This window comes from Callithrix jacchus, chromosome 5 (genome assembly GCF_049354715.1).
Source record: "Callithrix jacchus isolate 240 chromosome 5, calJac240_pri, whole genome shotgun sequence".
NCBI lineage: Eukaryota > Metazoa > Chordata > Mammalia > Primates > Cebidae > Callithrix > Callithrix jacchus.
In genome coordinates this window covers 121,505,579-121,532,272 of record NC_133506.1, presented here as the reverse complement: position 1 = coordinate 121,532,272, position 26,694 = coordinate 121,505,579, and the positions used below count along the sequence as shown (strand labels likewise).

At 38.4% G+C, this 26,694-nt stretch overlaps 1 protein-coding gene and 1 pseudogene across 15 annotated transcripts in view; both read left to right on the top strand.

Moving 5' to 3' along the window:
• Positions 1-26,694, top strand: part of LOC100387117 (coiled-coil domain-containing protein 144A) — a 106,336-nt gene that overhangs the window by 13,495 nt on the left and 66,147 nt on the right. For 3 of the 15 annotated variants that reach the window (XM_078374438.1, XM_078374439.1, XM_078374434.1), the window contains exons 8-11: positions 15,106-15,179; positions 16,006-16,142; positions 21,718-21,798; positions 24,410-24,443. In XM_078374438.1, coding sequence (XP_078230564.1) covers positions 15,106-15,179; positions 16,006-16,142; positions 21,718-21,798; positions 24,410-24,443 — 326 coding nt within the window. Of the gene's footprint in view, positions 1-15,105; positions 15,180-16,005; positions 16,143-20,769; positions 21,443-21,710; positions 21,805-24,409; positions 24,444-24,726; positions 26,189-26,694 lie in introns of those variants that run through there. The other 12 variants (XM_078374436.1, XM_078374433.1, XM_078374440.1 and 9 more) reach the window with 10 other exon arrangements.
• On the top strand, positions 12,125-13,495 carry LOC144582693 (cell division cycle-associated protein 7 pseudogene; annotated as a pseudogene).

The window sequence follows — 26,694 nt, the reverse complement described above, 5'->3', positions numbered from 1 at the left end:
TTAATAATAAAACATGAGCTGGGCACAGTGATAGGTGCTTGTGTTTTTAGCTACTTGGGAGGCTGAGGTGGGAGGATTTCTTGAGCCTGGGTGTTTGAGGTTACAGTGAGCTATGATCATGCCACTGCACTCCTGTCTTGGTAACAGAGTAAGACCCTGTCTCAAAAAAGAAAACAAAAACAAAAACAAAAAAACCCCCGGAGCTTGTTATCATTGTCATTTTATTTATTTGCTGAATTATTTATTCAGTGCCTACTACTGCTGTGGGCTAGATGCCCTCTGAAGCGTATAATGATCATTTATTGTGTTAAATATGTGCCAACACTTTATGTGATGAGGAGTGAAAGCTGTAAAACAGTGGGTAGGATTTAAGGTAAGCATGCAGAGAAAGTAGAACTTTACTAGGCAAAGAGGCAGAAGGATGATGTGGGCAGAAGGAACATCTAACAAGATTGTGTGTTTGGCAGAAGGAGCAGCAAGTGCAAAAATCAGATGCTTGAATGAACTTTGCAGGGTTTATGAGCGGTTCAGTTTTGCTAGTGCAAGTCATGTAAGATGTGAATGGTTGGGAATGCAGTGAATACCTAAGGCAAGCTTACGACAGACATCTTTTTCTTTTTTTGAGACAGTCTCACTCTGTCATCCAAGCTGGAGTGCAGTGGCATTCTCTCAGCTAAGTGATTCTCATGCCTCAGCCTCCCAAGTAGCTGGGATTACAGGTGTGAGCCACCATGCCCAGCTAATTTTTATATTTTTAGTAGAGACAGGATATTGGCATGTTGGACAGGCTGGTCTTGAACTCCTCGCCTCAAGTGATCCATCCCCCTTGGCCTCCCAAGTGCTGGGATTAGAGATGAGCCACCACTCCCTGCCCAGACTTTTTAATACTGTAGAAATGAGTAGATCTTTTCCTGTAGGCTGTGAAATTTGCCAGGTGGAATGCTTTGGGCTGCAAATACTAGATGACCTAACAGTGGCTAAAACAGTAGGGACCAGAGTTGTTTTGACTGTTCAGTGACATCACAGTGTTTTGTTCATGTCTCTTTTCATGGCTGGCTAATTAGCAGCAGCTCCAAGCATCATGGTCTCACTGACAATATCTGAAGGCTGAAAGGGTGGCTTTTGTTTACATGTTTCTTTCAATTAGAGAGAAGACTCGGAAGCATGCAGTGGACTTCCTGTAACATTTTATTGGCTACTACATGCTCATTCCTAAACCAGGCACTGGGAAAGCAAATGTAATTACTGCGATAAGCTTAGAATAATCATTTCTTCTTTCTTTGGAGTTGGGAGGGCTATTGGCCTGATAAATATCCAAATAGACATGTGTTTCTCCAGCAACACAGAGTAGGGAATCGGGTAGGGAGACAGCAATGTTTACTGTAGGGGTTCATTGGAGAATTGTGAGCTGGGAGTCACACAATTAGATTGGAGTATTAGGGCATTCTGGTTATGGTATAAAGCAGGGATTGGAAGCTTTTTCTGTACAGGGCTTTTTCGTGGTCTCTGTCATTCCTACTCAACCCTGCCATTGAAGTATGAAAACAGTCATAGATAACAGGTAAGCAAATACGGATAACTGAGCTCCAGTAAAACTTTATTTACAAAACTATAAGGCAGACTGGATTTGGCCCATGGCCTGTAGTTTGCTGACCCCTCATATAGAGGGCAGCTGGAAGATAACCATATAAAGAGACAGGGAAACAAAGGAAGCATGCAATTAGCAGAGCTATAGTTTCCTTGTCCTGTCCTCAGTCTAGTAGCAGTCTGTTGTGAGGTTTTCACCCAGCCCTGGTGAAATCAAGAAGATTAAGGAGCTCAGTTACTCATTTAAAAATGTTGGTCTCAGTCTTGGCATGATGCCTTTTTAATTTATTTTACTTAAACTTTTTTTCCATTTAAGAAATAATAGTTGTTTTTTCCCTATAAAAGCCACTACTTAAGAACCCATGTTTAACTAGGAAATATAAGCATAAAATAAACGTGTGGCAGTGGAAATATAAAGCAGATGCAGAAAAGAGGTACAGTTAAAATTATTTAGTGATTATTGACTGTAAAAAGATAGGGGATAAGGAGAAATCTCAGATGATTCTCAGGTTTCTGGCTTGTGCCCTCGCCCCTAACCGGGACATGAAGGAGTAGGCAGTTTTCAGGTGTGTAAAGGAGAGCAGCAGGTCAACAGGCATGACTAGCATTTCTCTCAGCATTGTTATGTTTACTGGAATGTCCATGTAGGATATTTTTAGTAAGTAATTGGATAATAGGCATTTATGGCTGGAGATGGAACTCTGAGGTTGGAGATGCAGACTTGGAATAACAGGCAAAATCATAGATCTGAGTGAGCTTATCCATGATGGAAAAGGTATAGAATGAGCAGAGGGCCAGTGACAGGAATATCAGCATTTCCCAGAGGAGTTAAGAAAGAAGCCTGAGCAGTGGCTAAAGAGAAAGAGGAGAGGAATCAAAAGGGATGTTGCAAAAACTTACAAAGGTGAGAATTTCAGGGAGGGAGTATAAATTCTAACCAGTAAGATTACTAAAAAGTCAAGTGAGTTAACCTTTTATAAGCTCTTCAGTGGGCTGGGCACGGTGGCTCACACCTGTAATCCCAACACTTTGGGAGTCCAAGGTGGGCAGATCATGAGGTCATGAGATGGAGATCATCCTGGCAAACATGGTGAAACCTGTCTCTAGTAAAAATACAAAAATTAGCTGGGTGTGGTGGCCCATGCCTGTAGTCCCAGGTACTCAGGAGACTGAGGCAGGAGAAGCACTTGAACCCAGGAGGTGAAGGTTGCAGTGAGCCAAGACCACGCCACATTCCAGCCTGATGACAGAGCGAGACTCTGTCTCAAAAAAAAAAAAAAAACAAAACAAAACAGAGAGAAAAGCTTTTCAGTTGTACTCTCTTCTAAAGAACAATCATAGAGTTGCAGGGTTGACTGATTATATAATCAGTACTTCTGGGGTTCAAATGTGGAAGAATACACCTACCAAGGTCCTATCTAACTTTGTAACTGCAGCAGCTCCCTATACAAGATCAGGGAAAATGGTCAAGACTGGTGAGTTCATGTACCACCACTTTCCTAGAATTGTCTAAACCTAAAGGTCCTATGTGAGGAAGAGTGTAGTCTTTCTTACCTGTTGTTTTGTGGAAATGCTTGTTTTGTACTCAAATCCTTGATAAGGTCTTCTGGACGCATTCCCAAACAAACATCTGACAGCAGCAACTGGAAGCCGCTATCAGACGCACATATATCCCCTCCTCTGACATGGAATCATAATATAGCAACATTTTGACAAAATTTCAAGTTTTAATTAGAAATAGTTTACAGACCAGCACTTTAGTGGAACCAACATTAAAAAAATAGTTTATTGCAGGAAACTAATATCATGTCCTGGAGAAAAATGTACAGTGAAATGCTGAATATAGTGGTTCTGTATTTGGGGAACACTGGTCACATCAGTAGAAAAGTCAATGCCTGACTCTTTGTTAGTGCAGTTCCCTTTTCATTTACCCTTGTGATACTTCTGCTTTTACTGCTTCCTTTTGAATTTTATTCCTAAAAAAAATACTATTAAAACACATTTCAAATACACTTCTTTATATGTGCACCACAATGACACAATGATGATGGTCTGCCAAGATTTTAAGTGTCTTCTGGTTGTCAAATACAAATTGTTTTAGCTGACATAGTTTAAATGTGAAGTGCTTTTCTGGTAATTGCATTTCTTCAGAAATTGGTAATCTGTGATTTAACTAGAATATGTGGTCTAATGGATTATCAGACTTTTAACTATCTATGTATAAGATAAGTCTCTTCTCCTGGCCAGATAAGTTAAAAGTCCTGTTGATCCTTACTGATCAGTTCCACTATTTGGAGGGAGAAATGGATAATTCATACATTTTGGATGAAGTCTTTTTTTTTTTTTTTGAACAGGTGTGATTATAGCACACCGTAGCTTTAGTTTCCAGCCTCAAGCAATCCTTCTGCCTCAGCCTCCTGAATGGCTGCAGCTACAGATGTGTGCCACTTTACCTGGCCTGCTGCATAATTACTATGAAAGTGAATTAAACCCTACCGAGTTGGAGAAAATTTACTATGAGCTTTTAATTTTTTGTGTCAGAAACTTTTATACTATAGAACATACTGTCAATCATCAAGATTTTTTATTTTTTAATTGGGTTAATATAGGATTGTTGCTTTTAAAAATTACTTTCTGACATCATTGATGCATTTTTAATGCCTTTAGTTCATTGGATACGGAAGTACAGGAATCTCCAAGGCAAATGTCAAAAACTAAAAAGTAAGTATATTAGAGAAAGGAATTCTGTGAAACAAGCTTCTGATTGTAGTCACATGTAACACATCAACTTAAAAAATAAAAAAATTAGAACTTCCGAAAAGACTAGGCTCGAAGATGGCCGACCACTAACAGCTCAGGATTGTAGCTCCCAGTGAAAGCTCAGAGAACGAGACGACGCCACATCATTAGACGAATTTTCGTCACTCACCGATTAGCCGATTCCCAGTGGAGGAGCCCCACGGGTCGCCAGCGCGACTCTTGTGGCTGCCGCAGCGGTTTTGCCGGCGTCTCGGCGCAGCAGCTCTTCACGCAGAGCCAACGGGACTGCTTCCCCTACTGACCGGAGTTTGGAGCTCCAGGAAGTCAGAGCCGCTTGTTGCGGACTCAAGAGGGAAGCCAGACCAGAGATTCCCGGGCAGAAGAGCACCATCAGTCTTATTGCTGCTATTTAGGCTGCCACAGTGGGTTGCTCGGATCCCAGCACTGGGAATCAATAAGTCGGACGTCGACTCAGAAAACTAATTAGAAAGGCGGTTCATTTATAATGAAGGGAAAAAAACAGCCTAAGAAGGCCGAGTATACTCAAAATCAGAACCCATCAGCAATGGAACAAGCCCTGATGGAAAAGGACTCATCAGCAACCGAACAAGCCCTGATGGAAGAGGACTCATCAGTAACGGAACAAGCCCTGATGGAAAAGGACTGTGTTCCATTATCTGAAGTAGGCTTTAAAAGGTGGATGATAAGAAACTTCTGGGAGTTAAAGGAACTTGTTCTAACCCAATGTAAAGAAACTAAGAACTTGGAAAAAAGATTAGATGAAATGTTGAAAAGAATAGACAATATAGAGAGGAATACAAATGAACTTATGGAGTTGAAAAATACAACACGAGAACTCAGTGAAATATGTACAAGCTTAAACAGCCAAATGGATCAAGCAGAAGAAAGGGTATCAGAGGTAGAAGACCAACTTAATGAAACAAAACGACAAGACAAGAATAGAGAAAAAAGGATAAAAAGGAATGAGCAAAGTCTCCAAGCAATATGGGACTATGTGAAAAGACCTAATATACGCTTGATTGGTGTACCTGAATGTGAGGGAGAGAATGAAGTCAAGCTGGAAAATACTCTCCAGGACATTATCCAGGAAAATTTTCCTAATTTAGCAAAGCAGGACACTATTCAACCCCAGGCAATACAGAGAACACCACAAAGATATTCCTCAAGAAGACCAACCCCAAGGCACATAATCATTAGATTCACCAAGATCGAAACGAAGGAGAAAATATTAAGGGCAGCCAGAGAGAAAGATCAAGTCACCCATAAAGGTAAGCCTATTAGGCTTACAGCAGATCTCTCAACGGAAATCCTACAAGCTAGAAGAGAGTGGGGGCCAATATTCAATATACTTAATCAACAGAACTTTCAGCCCAAAATTTCATATCCTGCCAATTTAAGCTTTACATTTGAAGGAAAAATAAAATCTTTTAGGAACAAGCAAGTACTCAGAGATTTTATTACCACCAGGCCTGCTTTACAAGAACTTCTAAAAGAAGCATTATACACAGAAAGGAACAACCAGTATGACCCTTTCTAAAAATACATCAAAAAGTGAAGAGCATTAACATAAAGAAGAATTTTTATCAACGAAAGGACAAAATAGCCAGTTAACAACAAATGGCAGCAACCCTAAATTTAAATCGACCAAATCTCCCAATCAAAAGATACAGACAAAATCTAACGGTATATCCAAAGATATACATAGACTGAAAATAAAGGGTTGGAAAAAAAAAAAACAAAAACGTACCAACCAAATGGAGAGCAAAAATAAATAAATAAGAAGCAGGAGTTGCAATTTTCACATTTGACAAAATAGATTTCAAAGCTACAAGGATACAAGGGTAAAAGGATTAATGTAATAATAAGAGATCTTAACACCCAGATACATAAGACCCATAATGAAATTTAGATTCAATGAGACAACAAATTGATAACGATACCCGGGACTGGAACTAAGATCCAGAACAAATAAACTCAATAGAGCTCTCCATGTTAAACACACAAAATATATATTATCCACAAAATCTAACGATATATCTGAAGATATACAAAGACTCAAAACAAGGGGATGGAAAAAAACTCACCAACCAAATGGAGAGCAAAAATAAATAAATAAAAAGCAGGAGTTGCAATTCTCACACTTAATAAAATAGATTTCAAAGCTACAAGGATGCAAGGGTAAAAGGATTAATGTAATAATAAGAGATCTTAACACCCAGATACATAAGACACATAATGAGATTTAGATTCAACGCGACAACAAATTGATAACGATATCCAGGACTTGAACTCAGAGCCAGAACAAATAAACACAATAGAGGTCCCCATTTTAAACACATAAAATATGCATTAACCACTTTAAACACTCAAAATATTGATCGGCCATTATTGAAACCCATTTTAGGAATGAAGTAATATTCCTTTTTCCCTCTTTTTCTTTTTTTCCCCTTCTTTTTCTCTTTTTCCCAAAAAAAAAAAAAGAAAAAAAAAAATTAAAAAATTATATGATGCAATTGTATCGGGGGTTCCCAAGACCACCCTAGGTTTGGTAATTTACTGAGAAGGACTCACAGGACTCAGCAGACAGTCATTCTGGGAGCTTTGATTTATTACAGTGGAAAGACACAAAGCAAAATTTGAGAAGGGAAAAGGTGCATGTGTCAAAGTGTGGAGGAAGCCAGACACAAGCTACAGGAGTCATCTCCTGTGTAGTTACCAGGATCTGCTTAATTCCCCCAACCTCAGATTTTGAAAACACACGTACAATGTTGTCTGCCTTACCAGAGTTTCTTTAGAGGCTCAGCACCCATATTTTAGATGGAGGCTAGTCACATAGGCATCCTCTCCTCTCCCTCACATGGACCAAAATGCCAGACTCCTAGGAGGAAATGAATTGTTCATAGCAAACCACATTTGCATTTGCACAAACAGTTTAGGCACGGTGAGCCATTCCCTTCTTCTAAGTTAGGGAATGGTGGGAGCCCTCCCAAATTCAAGGTCCCGAACACCAGCCAAGGACCAGCCTTGCAAGCAAGCTTTCTAAGGATGGCTGTCTCGTGCCTGCTATATGAAATCCTTGCTGCCCAGCAGCTATGGCCCTGACTAAATTTTTGGTGTTATCATAAAATTTGATGTAATATGATAGCAAATAACAGAATGATAGACCATAACATGGTACTGGTTTCAGTTGCATCATTCATATTAAGTAGCAATGCTACTTAAGTTTTGACACTTGGTGAATACTTAACAGGTATTTGTACATAAGTTACTATGGCAATATTAACTAATTATAATCTGTCCTTATCTGATTAAACTTTCATAAAATTGTGGATAAAATGGGCATAATAAGTTCTGATTTAAAATTAGAGTAAAAATTATCTTTTATGTACATGGATGGACCAGTTTTGATTCATATTGTATTAAATCCCTGTTTATAATTATGAAATAATGATTAGATATTCAATCATTTTTATCAACTTTTTGCCTATGTATGCAGTTAAATTAATTGCTTTATGTGTTTTTATATGCTTCAATTTGGGAGCTTATACTCATATTCTGTTACCTTGATCTTTAGTGATTCACAATTTTCAAGGTGAAAATTGTCTTTTTATGATTTAGGGTAATAGCAAGTTCAGTATGTTTTTTAAAATTCATAACATTATTTTCCAAGCAGTTTTAGATTCACAGCAAAATTGGGAAGGTATAGAGATTTTCCATATTCCCCATGACCCCAGACATATGAGTAGCCTCCTCATTATCAGTACCCCCCGTCATAGTTCATCAGAGTTACAGTTGAGGAACCTACCTGGACAGACACATCACCCCCAAGGTCCACAGTTTATGTTAGCGTTCACTCTTGGCGTTGTAAATTCTCTGCTGTTGGACAAATGTGTAATTGCATGTATATATCCTTGTAGCATCAGAGACAAAATAGTTTCCCAGCCCGAAATATCCTCTGTCCTCTGCCTTTTGATCTCTTTTTCTCCGCTGGCTTCTGGCAACCATTGGTCTTTTTGGTGTCTCCATGGTTTTGCTTTTTCCAGACTTGTCATATAGTTGGAATGAAAGAGTGGATATCTTTTTGAACATTTAAAAAATAAAGTTCCATGGTAATTTCATTCTGTCATTTTAGATGTTCTTTGTCCTTGCCTTTGTTTTCCTCATGTCTTGTTCATCAGCATAGGATCTGATGACATATGACTTGACGTGCTGAGAAAGCGTGATTTCTATAGACATTTGCCATGTAATGGGGAGAGAGGGGAAAAATGGCATCATGCAGTACTCCACAGCAGGAGACGGTTCCAGATAGACTCTAGCAATGGGACAGGATAATCTCAAGAGCTGGACTTTATAAAACTGGAATCACAAAGTCTCGCATACTTACCTTGCATTTAAAAAGATCGGGCAGTGAATATGACAGGTGAAAATAAATATGTTCCTCACTGATTCTCTTCGTTTTAAGGATGAGTTTGAAAACAGTCTATATTATTATAACATGGCTCATCTACAGTTAGATTCCCTGTCATAGGAAATGCCAGTGTTTTGCTTTACAAGAACTGAAAAATAATTTTGTTTTTGCCAGTGAGAGCAACAACTGTTGGCACATTCTGGTAGTGAGAGTGAGTTGATAGTTGTGTTCATATGTATTTTTCATATCAGATCGCACCCCCTGGCAACCTGCCACCACTGTGGTAGTGTTTCTTCTTAAGCTTCTCTCTGAATGAGTGGTATGGCTCAGAGTGAATAAGCTCTTTAAGGGAGTGATCTTTCCAGTGGTTCTTTCCATGGGAGGTAAAATGGGAGTGAATTTGAGCCTTGTTTGTGCTAGAGAAAAGAGCTAGAAGTAAGTAAACATAACCAGCATCTGCCCCAGAAGAGGATTAATGAGAGTGAATACATTGATGTCCCTTGAGCTCTTCTCCACTGGCAGTGAAAAGTCTTTGCAAAGATCCTTGTCCGTGGTCTGTTTCCTATGTTTTGCCATATGACACAGCACAGTACCCATAGACCTAGCTTCCTTGTGCTGGGGTGTTTTTTCCTAAACCGAACAGTTTTAACTGAAGATTTGGAGTTAGGTTGTGACACAACAAAATGTACAGTTTCCCCACCGTATCCATGGGGGTTATGTTCCAAGACCCCCAGTGAATGCCTGGAACTATGGATAGTATTGAACCCTAGATATGCAATGTCAGATTAGAAGGAAGAGGATAAGAGTAAAAGGGGGAATAAAGAACGAGGAAAGCAGAGAGTGTAGGGAGCAAATGAAGGGAAAAGAAGCAGATGCATATGATGGAGGGTGGTACAATGAGATAATACCTCAGAAAAAGGAAGAGTGGGTATTAGGAAGGTGGAAAGAATGTAAGGTCAATGTGTAGCACCAAAACTTACCAGATAAGACAAACTTTACTTGCCAACATGTGAGCTGTGCTTTAAGTTTAATCATTGCTTCATACTGTGGCTATACTGATGATTTCAAGCCAGTCAGATATTCTAGTTAGCAGACCCTGTGTGTGTGTGTGTGTTGGGGGAGGGTATCTTTGATTATCGAGAATGAGGAAAGTAATCACTCTTTAATGAGCATGTGATGGACATAGTCTTTTAAAACACTGGTTCTGAAACTTTCTGAAGTTTCTTTTACATGATTAAATATTATTGCCTAGAGATAACTGACACCCCGAATTATTATTTCCATTCTCTTTTAAAACATTTTATTACATATGTGTATGGTCATAAATAAAATGTAGAATTTGTTTTTATGTCCTAAAAGTGTATATAAATTGTTGTACACTCTACATATTTTGCAACTTTCTTTTGTCTGGTCACATTACATTATTGAGGTCAGTCCTTATTGACACAGGAAGCTCTGGTTTTCTATCAAATTACTGGATCTCAGTTAAGCCCTTTTCATAATGATAGATAAATAAAATGATTGCAGATTCCAAAGAGCTTTTTAGTTGGTTGTATCTATTGATATTTGCTATTTTAGAAATAAAAACTAAAATATTTAAAAAACAAGCATGCACAACCATACATTCCAATAGACATTAGAACTATGCTGTTATGACACATCATGTCTATGTAAAGCTCCACTGTACATTTGAAAGAGAATGAGAGTGAAAATGGCAAATAACATTTTGTATTATTTGACCTCTTAGACCCCCTGCCTGGATCTTGAACTCCAGGGATTCTCAGATCGAAATTTAGAGCCAACATTTTAAACCACATACATATGTGGTTTGAATATGGTTGTGGATAAATGGGCCCTTGATGAAATGGCTTTTAAAGTTTCACTTCTGTGGTTTTTTTTTTTTTGCTTTTTTTCTTTCACTTGTCTTAAGAAATTTAAATCCCAACAATTTTGTTTAGATAGAAAAAACATATGAAAAAAGCTCATCATCACTGGTCATTAGAGAAATGCAAATCAAAACCACATTAAGATACCATCTCATGCCAGTTAGAATGGCGATCATTAAGAAATAAGGAGACAACAGACGTTGGAAAGGATGTGGAGAAATGAGAACACTTTTACACTGCTGGTGGGAATGTAAATTAGTTCAACCATTGTGGAAGACAGTGTAGTGATTCTTCAAGGATCTAGACCTAGGAATACCATTTGACTCAGCAATCCCGTAACTGGGTATATACCCAAAGGATTATAAAACATTCAGTTATAAAGACACATGCACATGTATGTGCACAGTTCACAATAGCAAAGACTTGGAACCAACCCCAATGCCCATTAATGATAGACTGGATAAAGAAAATGTGGCACATATATGCCATGGAATACTATACATCCATAAAAAAGGATGAGTACATGTCCTTCACAGGGACGTGAATGAAGCTGGAAACCGTCATCCTCAGCAAATTGACACAAGAACAGGAAACCAAACACCTCATGTTCTCACTCGTAAGTGGGTGTTGAACAGTGAGAGCTCATGGACACAGGGAGGGGAACATCACACACCAGGGCCTGTTGGGAGGTGAGGGGGGTGGGGAAGGATAGCAGGGGGTGGGAGGATAGGGGAGGAATAACATTAGGAGAAATACCTAATGTAGATGACAGGGGGATGGACACAGCAAACCACCATGGCACATGTATACCTGTGTAGCAATAACAAACCTGCACGATCTGCACATGTAGCCCAGAACGTAAAATATAACAATTTTGAAAAAGTTGTTTCCATACCAGAAGAAAAAAGGAAAATATTTTTGTTATATATTCCTTTCCTGTCTCATGGTACTGCATGCTCTTTGGATCTAATGTGGTCCTAGACTAATCCTGTTTTTATATGGGAACAATTAGGTCCCTTAAGGCTCTCATTTTGCATAGAAATGTATGAAGTTTATCCAAGTATTTGAAAGTAAATGCTGAAGATAGTGGTACATTCGGGAAAGACTAAGTTATTATAATTAAAATAGTTTTTAAAGTATATTTATTATGACTTTTTGTAAATCCTGTGAGTCTGTTTTTTATTAATAGAACAAGAAAAGATGAACATTGGAGTTGAACTTCTCTCAGGGAATAATACTCTCCATGACGTGTGCTAGTCACAGCTGCCAGAAAACAAAGAGAGCAAAGAAGGTAACAAAGAATCTAGAATACATACACACGATGCTGTCATGTATATTTGAGTTTAAAATGGTTAGACATAAATTCTGTTTATAAAAAATTTATATCCATGGAGAATCTTAATGGAAAGCAAAATATGTAATAGAGACTGTTGGGTGAATCAAAGTAAGTAATAGTAAACGTAAAAACATAGAAAAGTGGGGTCGGCGCGCCCTGTCTGCCTGCCGTGCGGCTGCTGTTCCTCCTGCTGTGGGACCGCTGAGTGCAAGGCTACTTCGCTCTTTCCGCTCCACGTACGGGCCTGGGCACCCACCGCCAGCATGGACGCTCATGGCGTGCTGCAGAAGGATCTCAGAGTAAAGAACTTAAAGAAATTCAGATACTGTGAAGTTAATTTCCATGGAAACCTCATCATCCTCTGATGACGGTTGTGACAGCTTTCCTTCTGATAATTTTGCAAACACGAGGCTGCAGTCAGTTCGGGAAGGCTGTAGGACCCGCAGCCAGTGCAGGCACTCTGGACCTCTCAGGGTGGCGATGGAGTTTCCAGCTCGAAGTACCAGAGGAGCAACCAACAAAAAACAGAGCTCCCACAGTCCTCCGAGAATTCTGTGACTGATTCCAACTCCGATTCAGAAGATGAAAGTGGGATGAATTTTTTGGAGAAAGGGGCTTTAAATGTAAAGCGAAACAAAGCAATGCTTGCAAAACTCATGTCTGAATTAGAAAGCTTCCCTGGCCCGTTCCCTGGAAGACATTCCCTCCGAGGCTCCAACTCACAATCCAGGAGACCTCGAAGGCGTAGATTCCCAGGTGTTGCATCCAGGAGGAACCCTGAACGGAGAGCTCATCCTCTTACCAGGTCAAGGTCCTGGATCATCGGGTCCGTTGACACCCTACCCATGGAGGAGGAAGAGGATAAGTACATGTTGGTGAGAAAGAGGAAGACCATGGACAGCTACATGAACGAAGATGACATGCCCAGAAGTCGTAGCTCCAGGTCATCCCTGACCCTTCCACATGTAATTCGCCCAGTGGAAGAAATTAGAGGAAGATTTGGAGAACATCTGCAGCAACTCTGGAGAGAAGATATATGACCGTTCACTGGGCTCCACTTGTCATCAACACCGTCGGAAGACTTGATACCAGAAGAAACTGCAGAAACCCAGACTGCTGTGGCGTTTGAGGACAGTTCTGTGGCCCCTGCCATCGAAACTGTTTTGGTGAAGAGGTCAGGAATGCTCTGCTGGATCCGAACTGGCATTGCCCACCTTGTCGAAGAGTCTGCAAGTGCAGTTTCTGCCGGCAGCGAGATGGATGGCGTGCAACTGGGGTCCTTGTGTATTTAGCCAAATATCATGGCTTTGGGAATGTGCATGCCTACTTGAAAAGTCTGAAACAGGAATTTGAAATGCAAGCATAATATCTGGAAAACTCACGACCTGCCTTCTGCTTCTCAAATCTTTCTTGTTAAAGTTTCCAATTTTTTCACTGAAACCTGAGTCAAGGGTCTTGATGATCAGCCTGTTTTATAAGAAACTCCAATCAAGGTAATCTCAGTCGACTTGTTTCTGGAGCATCACGGAAGGTATATTACTAGTTACACTTTGCCTTCCTGCAGTTTCTTCTCTGCTCCCAACCCCCACCTCATAGCATCGCCCTCCATTTCCAGTGGTCCCCTCTAGCCACTTAGTTTTGTAATTTCCTTTATAGTTTTATGAAAGCGTATTTTATTTACTTGGTGTTGAAATAACCCTCATAAAAGCTAAGCACTTAGAAACACAGTAATAGAATTAACTAACTAGAGAATTTCAGAGAACAGCCTTCTAACTTGTTTACATAAAAACAAGTATGATATAGCATTCATACTAGTTGAAATTTTTAATAGAATCAAGGCACAGAAGTCTTAAAACCATGTGGAGAAATTAGGTGATTACTGCAGATTGGAGTACATTACTTCAGATGCCTCTCAAACCCATGTATTGTGCTTATGTTACAAGTTGTTGTCACAGTTGAGACTTAATTTCTGGTGCCTGAAGGGTAAGTGGTGCGTCTAGCTTACCCAATCATGATCCAAAGGTTGGTGGGCAAGTAATACTTAAAATTGTGATAGAAAAGCTATCTGGAAATTACCAGTAGGCCGATTTGAATTTTTGGTATAAAACTTTAGTATGATTGTAGTTTGCCAAGTTTATTTCAGTTTACATGTAAGGTACTGCAAATAAATTCTTGGACAATTTTGCTTGGAAACTTGATATTAAAAACTGGTCTGTGGTTCTTTACAGTTTCTTGAAAATTTATAAACCTAGGCTCAGGGTTCAAGTTTAGATTTTAAGCACTTTTGTAAGAATGAGAAGTGCCTTTTTGGAGATGTAACTTTCAGTAGTTTGTTAACCTGACATCTCTGCCAGTCTAGTTTCTGGACAGGTTTCCCGTGTCGGTATTCCCCTGCCTCTTTGCATTAATCAGGTTATTTGGTAGAGGAGGAATCTAAGTGTTTGTGTGTCCAATTTACTTGCATGAGTAAACCATTGCTGACCCAATCAGTGTTTGATGTGTGATTGGACCTTGAATCTGTAAGTGTAAATACAGCTGTTGATCTGTAATGCTTTTATACAAAAGTGTTTATTTTAATAATAAAATGTTTGTCCTAACTTGTCTGCTTTAAAAAAAAATGTAGAAAAGTGAGAGATGGTAGTTAATTAAACTTATCTCAATGAATTGCAAGCATAGAACATATAAAATATAATAAGCCCTGAATACATAGTGTGTTTATGGGAGACATCAGGATGTGGGACTGTTTCTGTGGTCACGCCTATAATCCCAGCACTTTGGGAGACTGAGGCAGGTAGATTATGAGGTCAGGAGTTCAAGACCAGCCTGACCAACATGGTGAAACCCCATCTATACCAAAAATACAAATATTACCCAAGAGTGGTGGCATGCACCTATAATCCCAGTTACTCAGGAGGCTGAGGCAGGAGAATTGCTTGAACCCAGGAGGCGGAGGTTGCAGTGAGCCAATATCGTGCCACTGCACTCTAGCCTGGGTGACAGAGTGAGACTCCGTCTTAAAATGAAACATAATTTAGAATCTATTTTTGTAAAGACTCTCTCTTTTATCTAACTTCTAAGTCGTTTAACTAAACATTTGGATTTTGCAGAAGAACAAGACTTGGAGCTGCCCTCGGAGGAAGAGGAAGGAAGACTTAAAGGATGTGAAAATAAGCAGCCACAGGTGTGTAAACATTTAAATTAAATCTAAATTTCTGGTTTAATACTGTTTGCTTTGCTTTAGTAATTTAAGATAGCCCAAATCTTTTTTGGCTTTGTTCCAGTTATCAATAGATAGTGGGCTAAAGTAGATTCTTATACTATATATCCTCCAGCCACAAACTTTTATGGCTGTTGAATGTGAAATTCGGGAAGCATCTCATTTCCGTAATTCCACACTAGCAGCTTAGCAGTTTCACTCTGCTTTTTGTGTTGAGGCAGACTTGTATTTCAGTGAGCTTTGACATCCCAGGATTCAAATGAAAAAAAAATGACAAAAGTTAATGGGGGAAAAGAATAGCTTAGTGCAGAAAAGAGAAAGCTTCCTTTCTGTTCCTGAAGCCCTACAGTGTCACATCCTCTCAGTCTGGCTGCTAATGTTGAAGCCAAGTGGTAAAGACAGAAGAAGACATGCTTTGTGTCTTTGTCTTCTTATTTATGTCTTTGTGCCAGTCAAATGAGGTAAAAATTCATAATACATGGTGAAGGGTGGTTGGGAATAAAAGCACAAAATTAAGAAGGGCACTTGTTGAAATTTTGGAAAATTCTGTCTCATTGATTGAAGCAGAAATAAAGCTGACTTTACAAAACTGTTGATGATACAATTATAATAATTATAATTCTATTATAGTTTTAGATATGATAAAATTAAAGTAAGCACAAAGTATTTTAATGACTAAAATTATGATAAGTAAACTGAGTCAAGTGATGAAATCAATGAAAACAGAACAAAATTCTTTGTATTGAATAAAGTAATAACAATCATCCTTAACATCAAACTCTCACTCAAGGTCGAAGAAGAAATGAAGCAGCACACAAGTAATAACACGGAATTATCTGGAAGCCTAACTGGTGGTGCCGCTGCTGGCAGTGATGATGATGGACTTAATCAGCCGTTTCCTAGGAAGGAGAATGAAGTGCATGACAGGTACAGCAACACTTAACAGGAGACAACTGGACGGGTGTGGTAGTTCAGGCCTGGAATCCCAGCATTTTGGGAGGCTGAGGTGGACGAATCACCTGAGGTTGGGAGTTTGAGAGCAGCCTGACCAACACAGAGAAACCCCATCTCTAATAAAAATACAAAATTAGCTGAGTGTGGTGGTGCATACCTGTAATCCCAGCTACTCGGGAGGCTGAGGCAGGAGCATCACTTGAACCCAGAAGGTGGAGGTTGCAGTGAGCCAAGATTGCGCCATTGCACTCCAGCCTGGGCAACAAAAGCAAAACTCCATAAAAAAAAAAGAGAGAGACAATTATGTGCTAGGAAATGAATTCTAATTTTGGCTAATATTCATGATGAACGAATTTTATGCTTTTACTAGGATATTAGCCTTTTTTGGTTATCAGAAAAATGCAAATTAACAATGAGATGCCAGTTTTCCAATCATATTTTTTGTTTAAAAAAATAGGAAGCATTGGGAAATATGAGGAAAAAGGCATTTTCATACGGTTGTTAAATGAAATTGGGAACTCCTTTTGCAGGGTAGTTCAGTAGCATGCATCAGAATTCCAAACACGTCACTCTTTTAATGGCTTCTCCTTTGGGATGAGAGCCCAGAGGAAAATATTACTTGTGTAAACACATACACATATGCGTTAAGGACATTTATTACATGAAGTATATAATATACAGCAGGCGAATGGGTAAATATATAGTAAGTATGACATATGTACATTAAGGTTATTTATATGTGTTACATATGTACTTATGTATAAAGATATTTATTATAGCATGGTAATATCAAAAAGTTGGGAGATAGGCTAAATCCTTAGCAATAAGGAAATAGTACAATTATCATACCTAGAAAATCATGTAGTATGCAGTCATTTTAATAAACGAAGGTGTTAGATCTAGAGTGTCCTGATTATTTCACAAAGTGTGCATTCAGTTTGGTGACACATCTTAAGCCAGTTTTGCTGAAATTCTCATAATAATCTGCTTAGTTACAAAAGGAAGCTAGCTACATGCTGCACTGACAGTGTACCTTGTTAGCAACAGAACTGCTAGTTATTAAATTTTTGGTTTTTGTTCTCAGTGTGTGAGTGCTAAAATACCAGACCCTCAAATTAATCTGTATATTGCCAAGGGATTGCACAAAGGGATTCATATTCCACATAAGCGTTTCAGTATATCGGGTAAAACTTGCTAAAATACATCAGAGGATCTTAGACGTACTGAACCAAGAGTTAGGCAGCCCTTTTTGTAAAGAGCCAGTTAGTAAATATTGCAGGCTTTGTGGATTATAAAGTGAGTAAGTGCGGCTGTAAAGTTTCAAGGAAATTTCCTCGTGAAAACGGGCAGCGGTCTGGATTTGGCCCACAAGCGCCAATTTGCTGACCCTTGTGCTAAAACCAAGGTGCTCTTATGCAGTGAGTCCTCTTTTTTTTTTTTTTGAGACGGAGTTTTTTGCTCTTGTTACCCAGACTGGAGTGCAGTGGTGTGATCTTGGCTCACCGCAACCTCAGTCTCCTGGGTTCAGGCAATTCTTCTGCCTCAGCCTCCCGAGTAGCGGGGACTACAGGTGTGCACCACCATGTGCAGCTAATATTTGTATTTTCAGTAGAGACGGGATTTCACCTTGTTGACCAGGATGGTCTGGATCTCTTGACCTCGTGATCTACCCACCTCGGCCTCCCAAAGTGCTGGGATTATAGGAATGAGCCACCGCACCCGGCCAGTGAATCCTCTTTTTAAAGGTGCCCTACATGCATGCCATTATCCTTCCTTTTAAAAGATAATATATTTCAGTAGGCAGCACACTGTATTTTTCAACAGTGGCTTCATATAATTTCAACAAATTTGGTTTACAAAATAAGATTGTTTTCTGCATTTGTCCCCTTTTATTCCTGTTAATAGAATTCCATATTTTGACTATTGTTTATTTATATTTGATGAGTATAACAACTTCTAGAGTTGGATGATTTTTATCAAGCAAGAAATACTTCTTCTGAAACTTTTAGTCTTCCTTGATCTTTATGTATAAGCATGAGCACAATGATAATCAGCGGATATCATCTAGAAAAGTTCAATCTTTTGGTTCTAAACTTCATGAATTTTTTATTCAATACCTTGATCTGGCATTGCAAAAATACCATATAGACATAATTTTAAAAACTTTTAAAGGGTAAAAATATACTACATAGTAATATAAGAATTGAAAAGTACAGCTAAACAAGAAGAAAATCAGGTCATCTGCGTCATGTCCCTAGGTATGTTGGCCTTGAAAGAATGGTTTATACTCATGGAATCAGATTTCCTGTCCATTCACTCTTGAGCTGACACCAGTCATTTTCACTCCCACCACTCTTCCAAGATTGTTGTTCTCAAGTTTACCACTGATTTTCACTTCAGCAAATCTAGACATTGTTTCTTAGACCTCATTTTATTTAACCTGTCAGCAATATCGCACCTGATGGAAACCTCTCTCTCCTCCATAGCAGTGTCTTCACTTGGCTTTCAGGATCTCCCTCACTCACCTGGCTTTTCTTGCTGCCTTTCTAGTCCATCTGCCATAATGTTTTGGTTTCTTCTCATATCCCACATTTTGCACATTGATGTGTCCCAGGGCTCAGTCCTCAATCTTCTTTCTCATGGCTTACTACCTTGAGTGTACTAAGATTTCCAAATGCGTGTCTCCTGCCTCGATCTCTCTCCTTAATTCCAGACTTCTATACTAGCCTGGCATCTCTGTTTGGTTGATCACAAACTGTTGGGTATCACAAACTTACCAGGTCCAAGTTTGGGGTACCAGTGTTCTTTCTCATACCTACCCTCACATAGTCTTTCCTACTTGCACTCATGGCACTCTTGCAGTTGCTCTGCTAGAAACCAAAGTGTCATCCTCGACTTAGCTCTCTCTCTGACACCTCATGTCTAATCTGTCAGCAGATCTTGTCAGGAGTACCTGAAGAATATGTCCAGGAGCCAGTTGTATCTTCCATGTCCAGGCCACCACCATCTGCTGTGTAGTTGCATGTAATAGACTGTTAATTGGTCTTTCTGTTTTCTTAAAAGAATCTTCTTTTCATCAATCCTTAACTCAGTGGCCGTCTTTAAAACCTAAGTCAGATGATGTCATTCCTCTGCTCAGACCCATCTGATTGCCTCCCATTTCACTCTGAGTATGTGTCAGGGTTCCTCCTAATACCCCTCTCTCAACTTAAATATCTGTTTCTTACTCCCTTTGCTCTGCTTCAGCCACACTGAACTTCTTGCTCTTCCTTATATATCACTGTTGCTTAAACACTCCAGGCATACCTCTGTACTGGGCAGTTCCCTGTGTCTGGGATGCCTTTTCCTCAGATAGCCTCCTGGCTTTCTCCTTCCATTCCTTCCGTTCTCTACTTAAAAGCCCCTTTCTCAGTCAGGACTTTTCTGGCCATCCTAAAATTCTCACCACTTCTCCTCTCAAACCTGTAAACATTTCGTTTTCCTGCTTCAGTTTTTCCCTCTAACATATATTTGCCTAATCTATCTACTGTCATTGTGTGTTTATTTCACTCTCATGAGAAGGATTTTTGTTCACTACCATATCCTGTGTGCCTAGAAAAGGGCCTAGCATGCAATAAGTAGCTACTCAACAAATACTTACTAAATGAGCAAGTGAAGTTTACCCTTTGGTGTATTTTAAAAACATTAGACTGATCTCATGTAAAAAAAAGAAAAAAAAGAAAGAAAGGCCGGGCACAGTGGATCATGCCTGTAATTCCAGCACTTTGGGAGGCCAAGGTGGGTGGATCACGAGGTCAAGAGATCGAGACCATCCTGGCCAACATGGTGAAACCCCGTCTTCTACTAAAAATCCAAAAAATTAGCTGGGCGTGGTAGTGTGCACCTGTAGTCCCAGCTACTCAGGAGGCTGAGGCAGGAGAATTGCTTGAACCCAGGAGGCAAAGGTTGTGGTGAGCCGAGGTTGTGCCACTGCACTCCAGCCTGGCGCCTGGTGACAGAGTGAGAGGCTGTCTCAAAAGAAAAAAAAAAGAAAAGAAATAAAAAAAGGTTTGACATGGGTTCATTCTAACACTTTTGCTTGGCAATTATATGCCTTTTTGGATTTTTTTTAGCTCTTTATAATAGGCTGCATTCTTTATATTAATAGTTTTTTATTTAGAGAGTAAAGCTCAATATTGTGGTTACTCAGTATTTACTGTTTTAGTAATAATCATGATAGTTTTACTTATGATAAAATGGATCAAAGGAATTACAAACTTCGCTGGTAATTTATAAAGAAAAAATATAAGGGTGGTAAATTTAATGGACTTAAAAATTGTTTCCAAGCAATTATGAACCTTCAGTATTTGAAGTTAAAAGACCAGGTCGGAATGTATTGCTTTCTACCAGAGAGCTGTGCTGATCAGGCACTCTGAGCAGCTGTGGCTCTTACAAAGGGTGGTGGGAGGAGGGGACTTGAAGGATTGGCAGACTCTCAGGGCATAAGAGGGTTGACATGATCTGGAGAAACATGGCTATGTGAGCGAGGCTGCTGTGGGTTGGTCAGCACTCCCAGGCTTGTGGATTGGAGTAAGTTTGTGTTTGATTGCCTGTCTTTCAGAAGCAAGTGGCCCACATTGATGCTGGTTGATTGATTGACTGGATTTAGAACTGGCTGTGGGTGGTTGCTTGTTACTACCATGCTACAGGTCAGTTCTTTCCTAAGTCTGAGGCAACTTTAAACTGCAGTTTTCTATTTAAAAGTTGCCTTCCATCAACTATGATCGAAATGAAAATGATTTCATATTCCAGAACTATGTAATTAATTTGGATGTATGGGTCAAGAGGAATTGTTTAATAATTGGTCTCAGCAAGATCTCTCTCTCTTTTTTTTTTTTTTTTTTTGATGCTTAGTCTTAACCAGAGAGTTCTCTACATAGTTAAAAGCAAACAGCAATTATTATTTTGTTTCAGTTTTTGGTATTTTCAGAGGCTTCTGCTAAACTCCTAACATAATCTCCAGTGGTAAATGTTTGTCTCTTTGTTAATGTGTGTAGCTGTATGATAGTGACACTTTCTTTATTCCTTCATCTATTTTGTTGTTCACTTTCTGTTCCATGCAGCGGTAGTGATGCCATGTGTTTACTTCATTAAAAAGTCATTACAATTTTCTGCTGGCAAATTCAGCTTTCTGTGTTAAGACTAAAAACTAGACTAAACATATGGAAAATTTACCAAATTATTTTCAAACAAACTTCTGTAACTAATAAAAATATTGCTATTTTTGAACTGTATACACTGACATTTAAGAATTTTATCGGTAAGATTTTTTTCTTCCCAAGACATTTTCCTGATTTCTTTAATGTAATATGTACTTGTTATTTTTAAAACCTTGTTTAAACTGTTTAAATATTATTCTATTTAAAAACAAAACCCAAAACATAGAACAGATCTAATTACGAGTTTCATGTCTAAGAGTCATTGTCTGTATGCTCCAGCTGTCTGATGTAGCATTCATCTTCCAGTCTTAGTTTCCTTGTGTTTTACACTCTTCTTTGCAAGTTCCTAGGAAACACCTAGACTCCATGGGACTAATCTTTGTGCTGTCATTCTGTTCTCCGAGTGGAGTCGTTTTCTCTATTTTTCCCTGGTGAGCTCCTATTTTGCCTCTTCTGTAAAGCCTTTCTTGTGCTAAAATATAACTTTTCATATATCAACTCGTAAATGACACATTGTATTGTAATTGTATATTACTTGTTTTCTGAGGCAGGAAATATATATTTCTATTTATGTTGGTAATTTATAACTGTGTTTTTAAAATTAATGAATTGAGATAGGGAAGAGTTGAAATTTTACAAAATTGTTTTTTATGTGTTATCAGTAGAATTATTATAAAACATTGGCTTTTTATAGATTTTTTTTTTTTTTTTGAGACAGAGTCTTGCTCTTTTGCCAGGCTGGAGTGCAGTGGCCCAATCTTGGCTCACTGCAGCCTCTGTCTCCTGGATTCAAGTGATTCCCCTGCCTCAGCCTCCTGAGTAGCTGGGACCACAGGTGCATGCCACCATGCCTGGCTAATGATTTTGTATTTTAGTTGAGACGGGGTTTCACCATGGCTAGGATGGGTCAATCTCCTGACCTTATAATCTACTTGCCTCAACCTCCCAAAGTGCTGGGATTATAGGCGTGAGCCACTGCACCTGGCCAGATTTTTTTAAAAGTTGTGGTTCTGCCTTACATATGAAGGAAGTAAAGAAAAATGAAAATAAAAAATGGACCTCAAAATAATGTGATTACACCAATGTTTGAGAAGGCTAATTTAGTAACTCATGGTCTGCTGCAAGTAGATGATGACAGTGGTTTAAGTGAAATAGATGAGGATGAAAGGAGGTAAAATTTAAACGTTCTTTATTTCTCTGAGAAGGAACATTTGCAGTGGTTACTTTTTCTGGAAATGGAATAGTGTAGACTGCCAAAGCTAGAGGATACTCAACTATATCAACGCTGAAAGACCGATTATTCTGAGGGCTGGTGACTTTGACAAGGAGCAGTTTCAATAAATAATTGCTGTGGAACCCTGACTATCGTGGATAAGCATAGACACACCTTGAGGGAATGTTTCCTGGGAAAGACAGTAGAGAAATGGGTGATAACTGAAGAAGAATATGGAATTCAGGGACTTTTCTTTCTTTTTTCTTTAAAAATAGAAGCTTTGAGAGTGTGTTTGTATGATGCTGGTAATGATCATGAAAGAAGAGCATGTTTATGAGATTTAGTTTTGTTTGCATGTCTCAGTGCTTGAAAGCTTGACTCATTATCTTTTATAGGCTTTTAGCAACTAATTGTCCTTAAAATGTTTATTCATATAGAGTTTTATGGTAAGAGTTTGTTCTTTCAGCATTGCTTCAGAAATGTATCATTAGTCTAACTGAGCATGTAAATGTGAACTAAAATTCAAACTGTTATATATAAATTTTTTTAAATTGTGAAATTATAAACATGCGAACACTTAGGCCATACTGAACAGAATTTTAACATCCCTTGATGAATAGGTATGATTTGCTAAGGTACTCTAAAATGTCAGGTGTATCAACTTTAGAGTTGTTTAGTTTCTGGGGAGAAGGGGAGGGTTTTGTTCAAGTACTTTAGAAAAGCTAATTGTTGACAGTCTATCACAGATTATTACTTCTTGATTATAGAGTTTAAAAAACATTTAATCAAGTTGACCCACAGTGGATTCTAAAGTTCTAAAGTATCAAAACACCATGTTTCCCTGGACCAGCATTGACATCAGGATGTATTGTGTGCTCAGTTAGTATTTATTTGTTAAATGTGCAAATAAATGGGTGAATACATGAAGGAATGCCTATTGATGAATTTCATTAAAAATGATTTTTAGTTTTTTTGAAAGTAGGTTTCCGAACTGGCCCTCTGTATACAGGTTTTTATTTTAAAAAATTGCAAGATTCTGAAATTATTATTTATAGTTGTAGTTAGAAATGGAATGACAGTGTGGATTAATCTGCTGTCATATCTCTTTAAAACACTTGAAAATAAAGGTTACCTTTACAGCATCTCATGAAACATATTTTTGAGGTAGAATTCTTGGGTTTGAGTGCTGGGTCTGCTACTGGCCAGCTGTATCGGCTGAGGAGAGTCATGGGGCCTTTCTGTGCCTATTTTCTTTATAAAATACCTAATATGTTACCAACCTCACAGTATTACCAACCTCACATTGTTAAAAGGATGATATGAGTTTGACACACGGACAGTGCTTAGAATGATGCATAGTACCTGCATAGTAAGTCCAGAAAAAGCTAACATATCATCATTAAAAAAGGGATTTCTCTTATATAAGAATGTGAGTAATATTTTCCAAATAGGTTTTAGGGCCTGTAAACACTGTTTTTATTGAAAAGGACAACAATGAGAAGAACCTGATGTATATCTTTTTATCACATAATGCAGGTAACATGTTTTTTTCTTTTGGTTTTACTCTCAGAAAGCTGGACCTAAATTTAATTATTTGTGGTGTAGTAAATTTCTTTATCCCTTAATGTCAGTGTTTCTGTTTATAATTTAATGTCCGTTGTAGAAAATTACTGTATTTTGCATTAACTGTAAAAAAATTACCTGTGCACTTGATGAATAGCAGAAGTAATACAAATGCAGATATTTTATATGATAAAATAATAGTATTAGATATGCTTTATATTTTACATCTTTGCTATTTTTATAATAGGAATTGTTTCTTTTTTCAGGGCTGAAAGTAAAACATCTACTGAAAAGAACCAGGTATTGTAAAAAAAAAAGTAAATGATCTAAAATATTATTTAAAAAAAACATTTAAAAGGTAAGGTGGAAAAAAAGAATGTTTTGTTATAAAGCTGTTTGCTTAGAAAAAGTGATTAAAAAACAGCCATTGATAACTGTACCTTCTAAGAACAATCTGTTTCTTTAAGAAGTAACTGTGTTTTTGCTCATACAAAAAAACAGTGGAGAAATACCACTTCTGTACATTTAGCACATGTTATAAATCTTTCTAGGACATTGTGAAACAGTATTATTTATCTCATAGGTCAAAAACCAAATACATCCTGGGGCTGACTTTGCTGACTCAGTGCGACCATCTGAAACAGACTCAGAATGCAAGTTGTCTGACTATACTTATGAGAATTTTTTGTTGTGGATTGAACAACTTAGAATGAAGTGTAAAAGTAGGACCATTGCATAAATGCAAGGCCTTTTAATGTGTCCTGCAGTAATGTGTGTATACATTGCTGAGAACTGATGCATGATAGTGAAGCTCATCTCAGAAATATGCTCAGTGTTAAAGTAAAAAGAGAACAAATGTATACTGTACACCAAAGAGCTATGATAACTCCACTGTACTTTTCTGGGTGTGAATGGCACTCCCAGTCTTTTTGTGGGCTCTGTTTCTCTCCTGTGCCTTCCCCCAATGTCAGGTTACCATTTTTTCCCACCTGGAATGCTGCAGGAATCTTAGGAATCCTAGAACTCTTTTCCCTAATACCCTACCTCCTAAAACCATGGTCTACTCTGCAATCATAATGATATGTTTTTAAAGATTCGGATCTGATCATGTTATTCCTTTGCTTATAACTCAGCTGCTACTACTCATTGCTATAAGGTTAGAGATCTGAATCCTCTAGCTTTATCCTGCATCGCTTTTACCCTTCTCTTTCTCTGTGTCCCACCCAGTGTCTTAGATTATTGTTCCAGCAGTCGATAGTTTCAGTGAGGTATAACTGACACACTATAGACTGCACATATATAAAATGCGCAGTTGCATGGACATCAGAAACCGTCACCATAATTGAGAGTTAGCATGTTGATCATCCATCAAAGTCTTTTCCTGTCCCTTGGTATTCCTTTATTAAGAAACTGCTGACGTTGGTGGGAGTGTAAATTAGTTCAACCATTGTGGAAGACAGTGTGGTGATTCCTCAAAGCCTTAGAAATAGAAATTCCATTTGACTCAGCAATCCCATTACTGGGTATATATCCAAAGGACTATAAATCATTCTATAAGGACACATGCACATGAATGTTCATTGCAGCACTGTTTACAATAGCAAAGACCTGGAATCAACCCAAATGCCCATCGATGATAGACTGGATTGGGAAAATGTGGCACATATACACCATGGAATATTATGCAGCAATCAGAAATGATGAGTTTGTGTCGTTTGTAGGGACATGGATGAATCCGGAGAACATCATTCTCAGCAAACTGACACAAGAACAGAAAATGAAATACTGCATATTCTCACTCATAGGCAGGTGATGAAAAATGAGAACACATGGACGCAGGGAGGGGAGTACTTAACACTGGGTTCTATTGGGGGGAAAAGGGGAGGGCCAGCGGGGGGGGGGGAGCTGGGGAGAAATGCCAAATGTGGGTGAAGGGGAGAAAGGAAGCAAAACACACTGCCATGTGTGTACCTATGCAACTGTCTTGCATGTTCTGCACATGTACCCCAAAACCTAAAATGCAATAAAAAATTAAAAAAAAAAAACTGCTGAATTATTTCCCAAAAAAAAAACCTGCTGAATTATTTCCCAAGGTATTTGAATTGATTTTCCATTCCAACCAGAGGTATATGACATTTCCTGTTGTTCTGTAGCATCTCAAGATCTTATTATTGCTGTTTTTTTAATTTTGAAATTTCAGCCATTATAATGGATATGTATTCATATCATTATGGTTTTAATGCGCATTACTCTAAGGACTAATAATGTTGAACATCCTGTATGGGCTTATTTGCTACCTGTATATCTTCTTTGGTGAACTGTATTTTCCAATTGGGGTAGCTTATGAACATTTAAAATTGAGATTTGAGTCAATCAGCTTTTATACATACTCCAAAGGTTGTCAGACCTTTTCATTTTGAAACTAACTTGTGGCAAAATGGTCTCTGTCACAGCCAATCAACTCTGCCATTGTAGTCTGAGACCAGCCGTAAACATATGTTAAAAAGCACAGCTATGACTGTTCTTCAAGATGGACAAATAGGAACAGCTC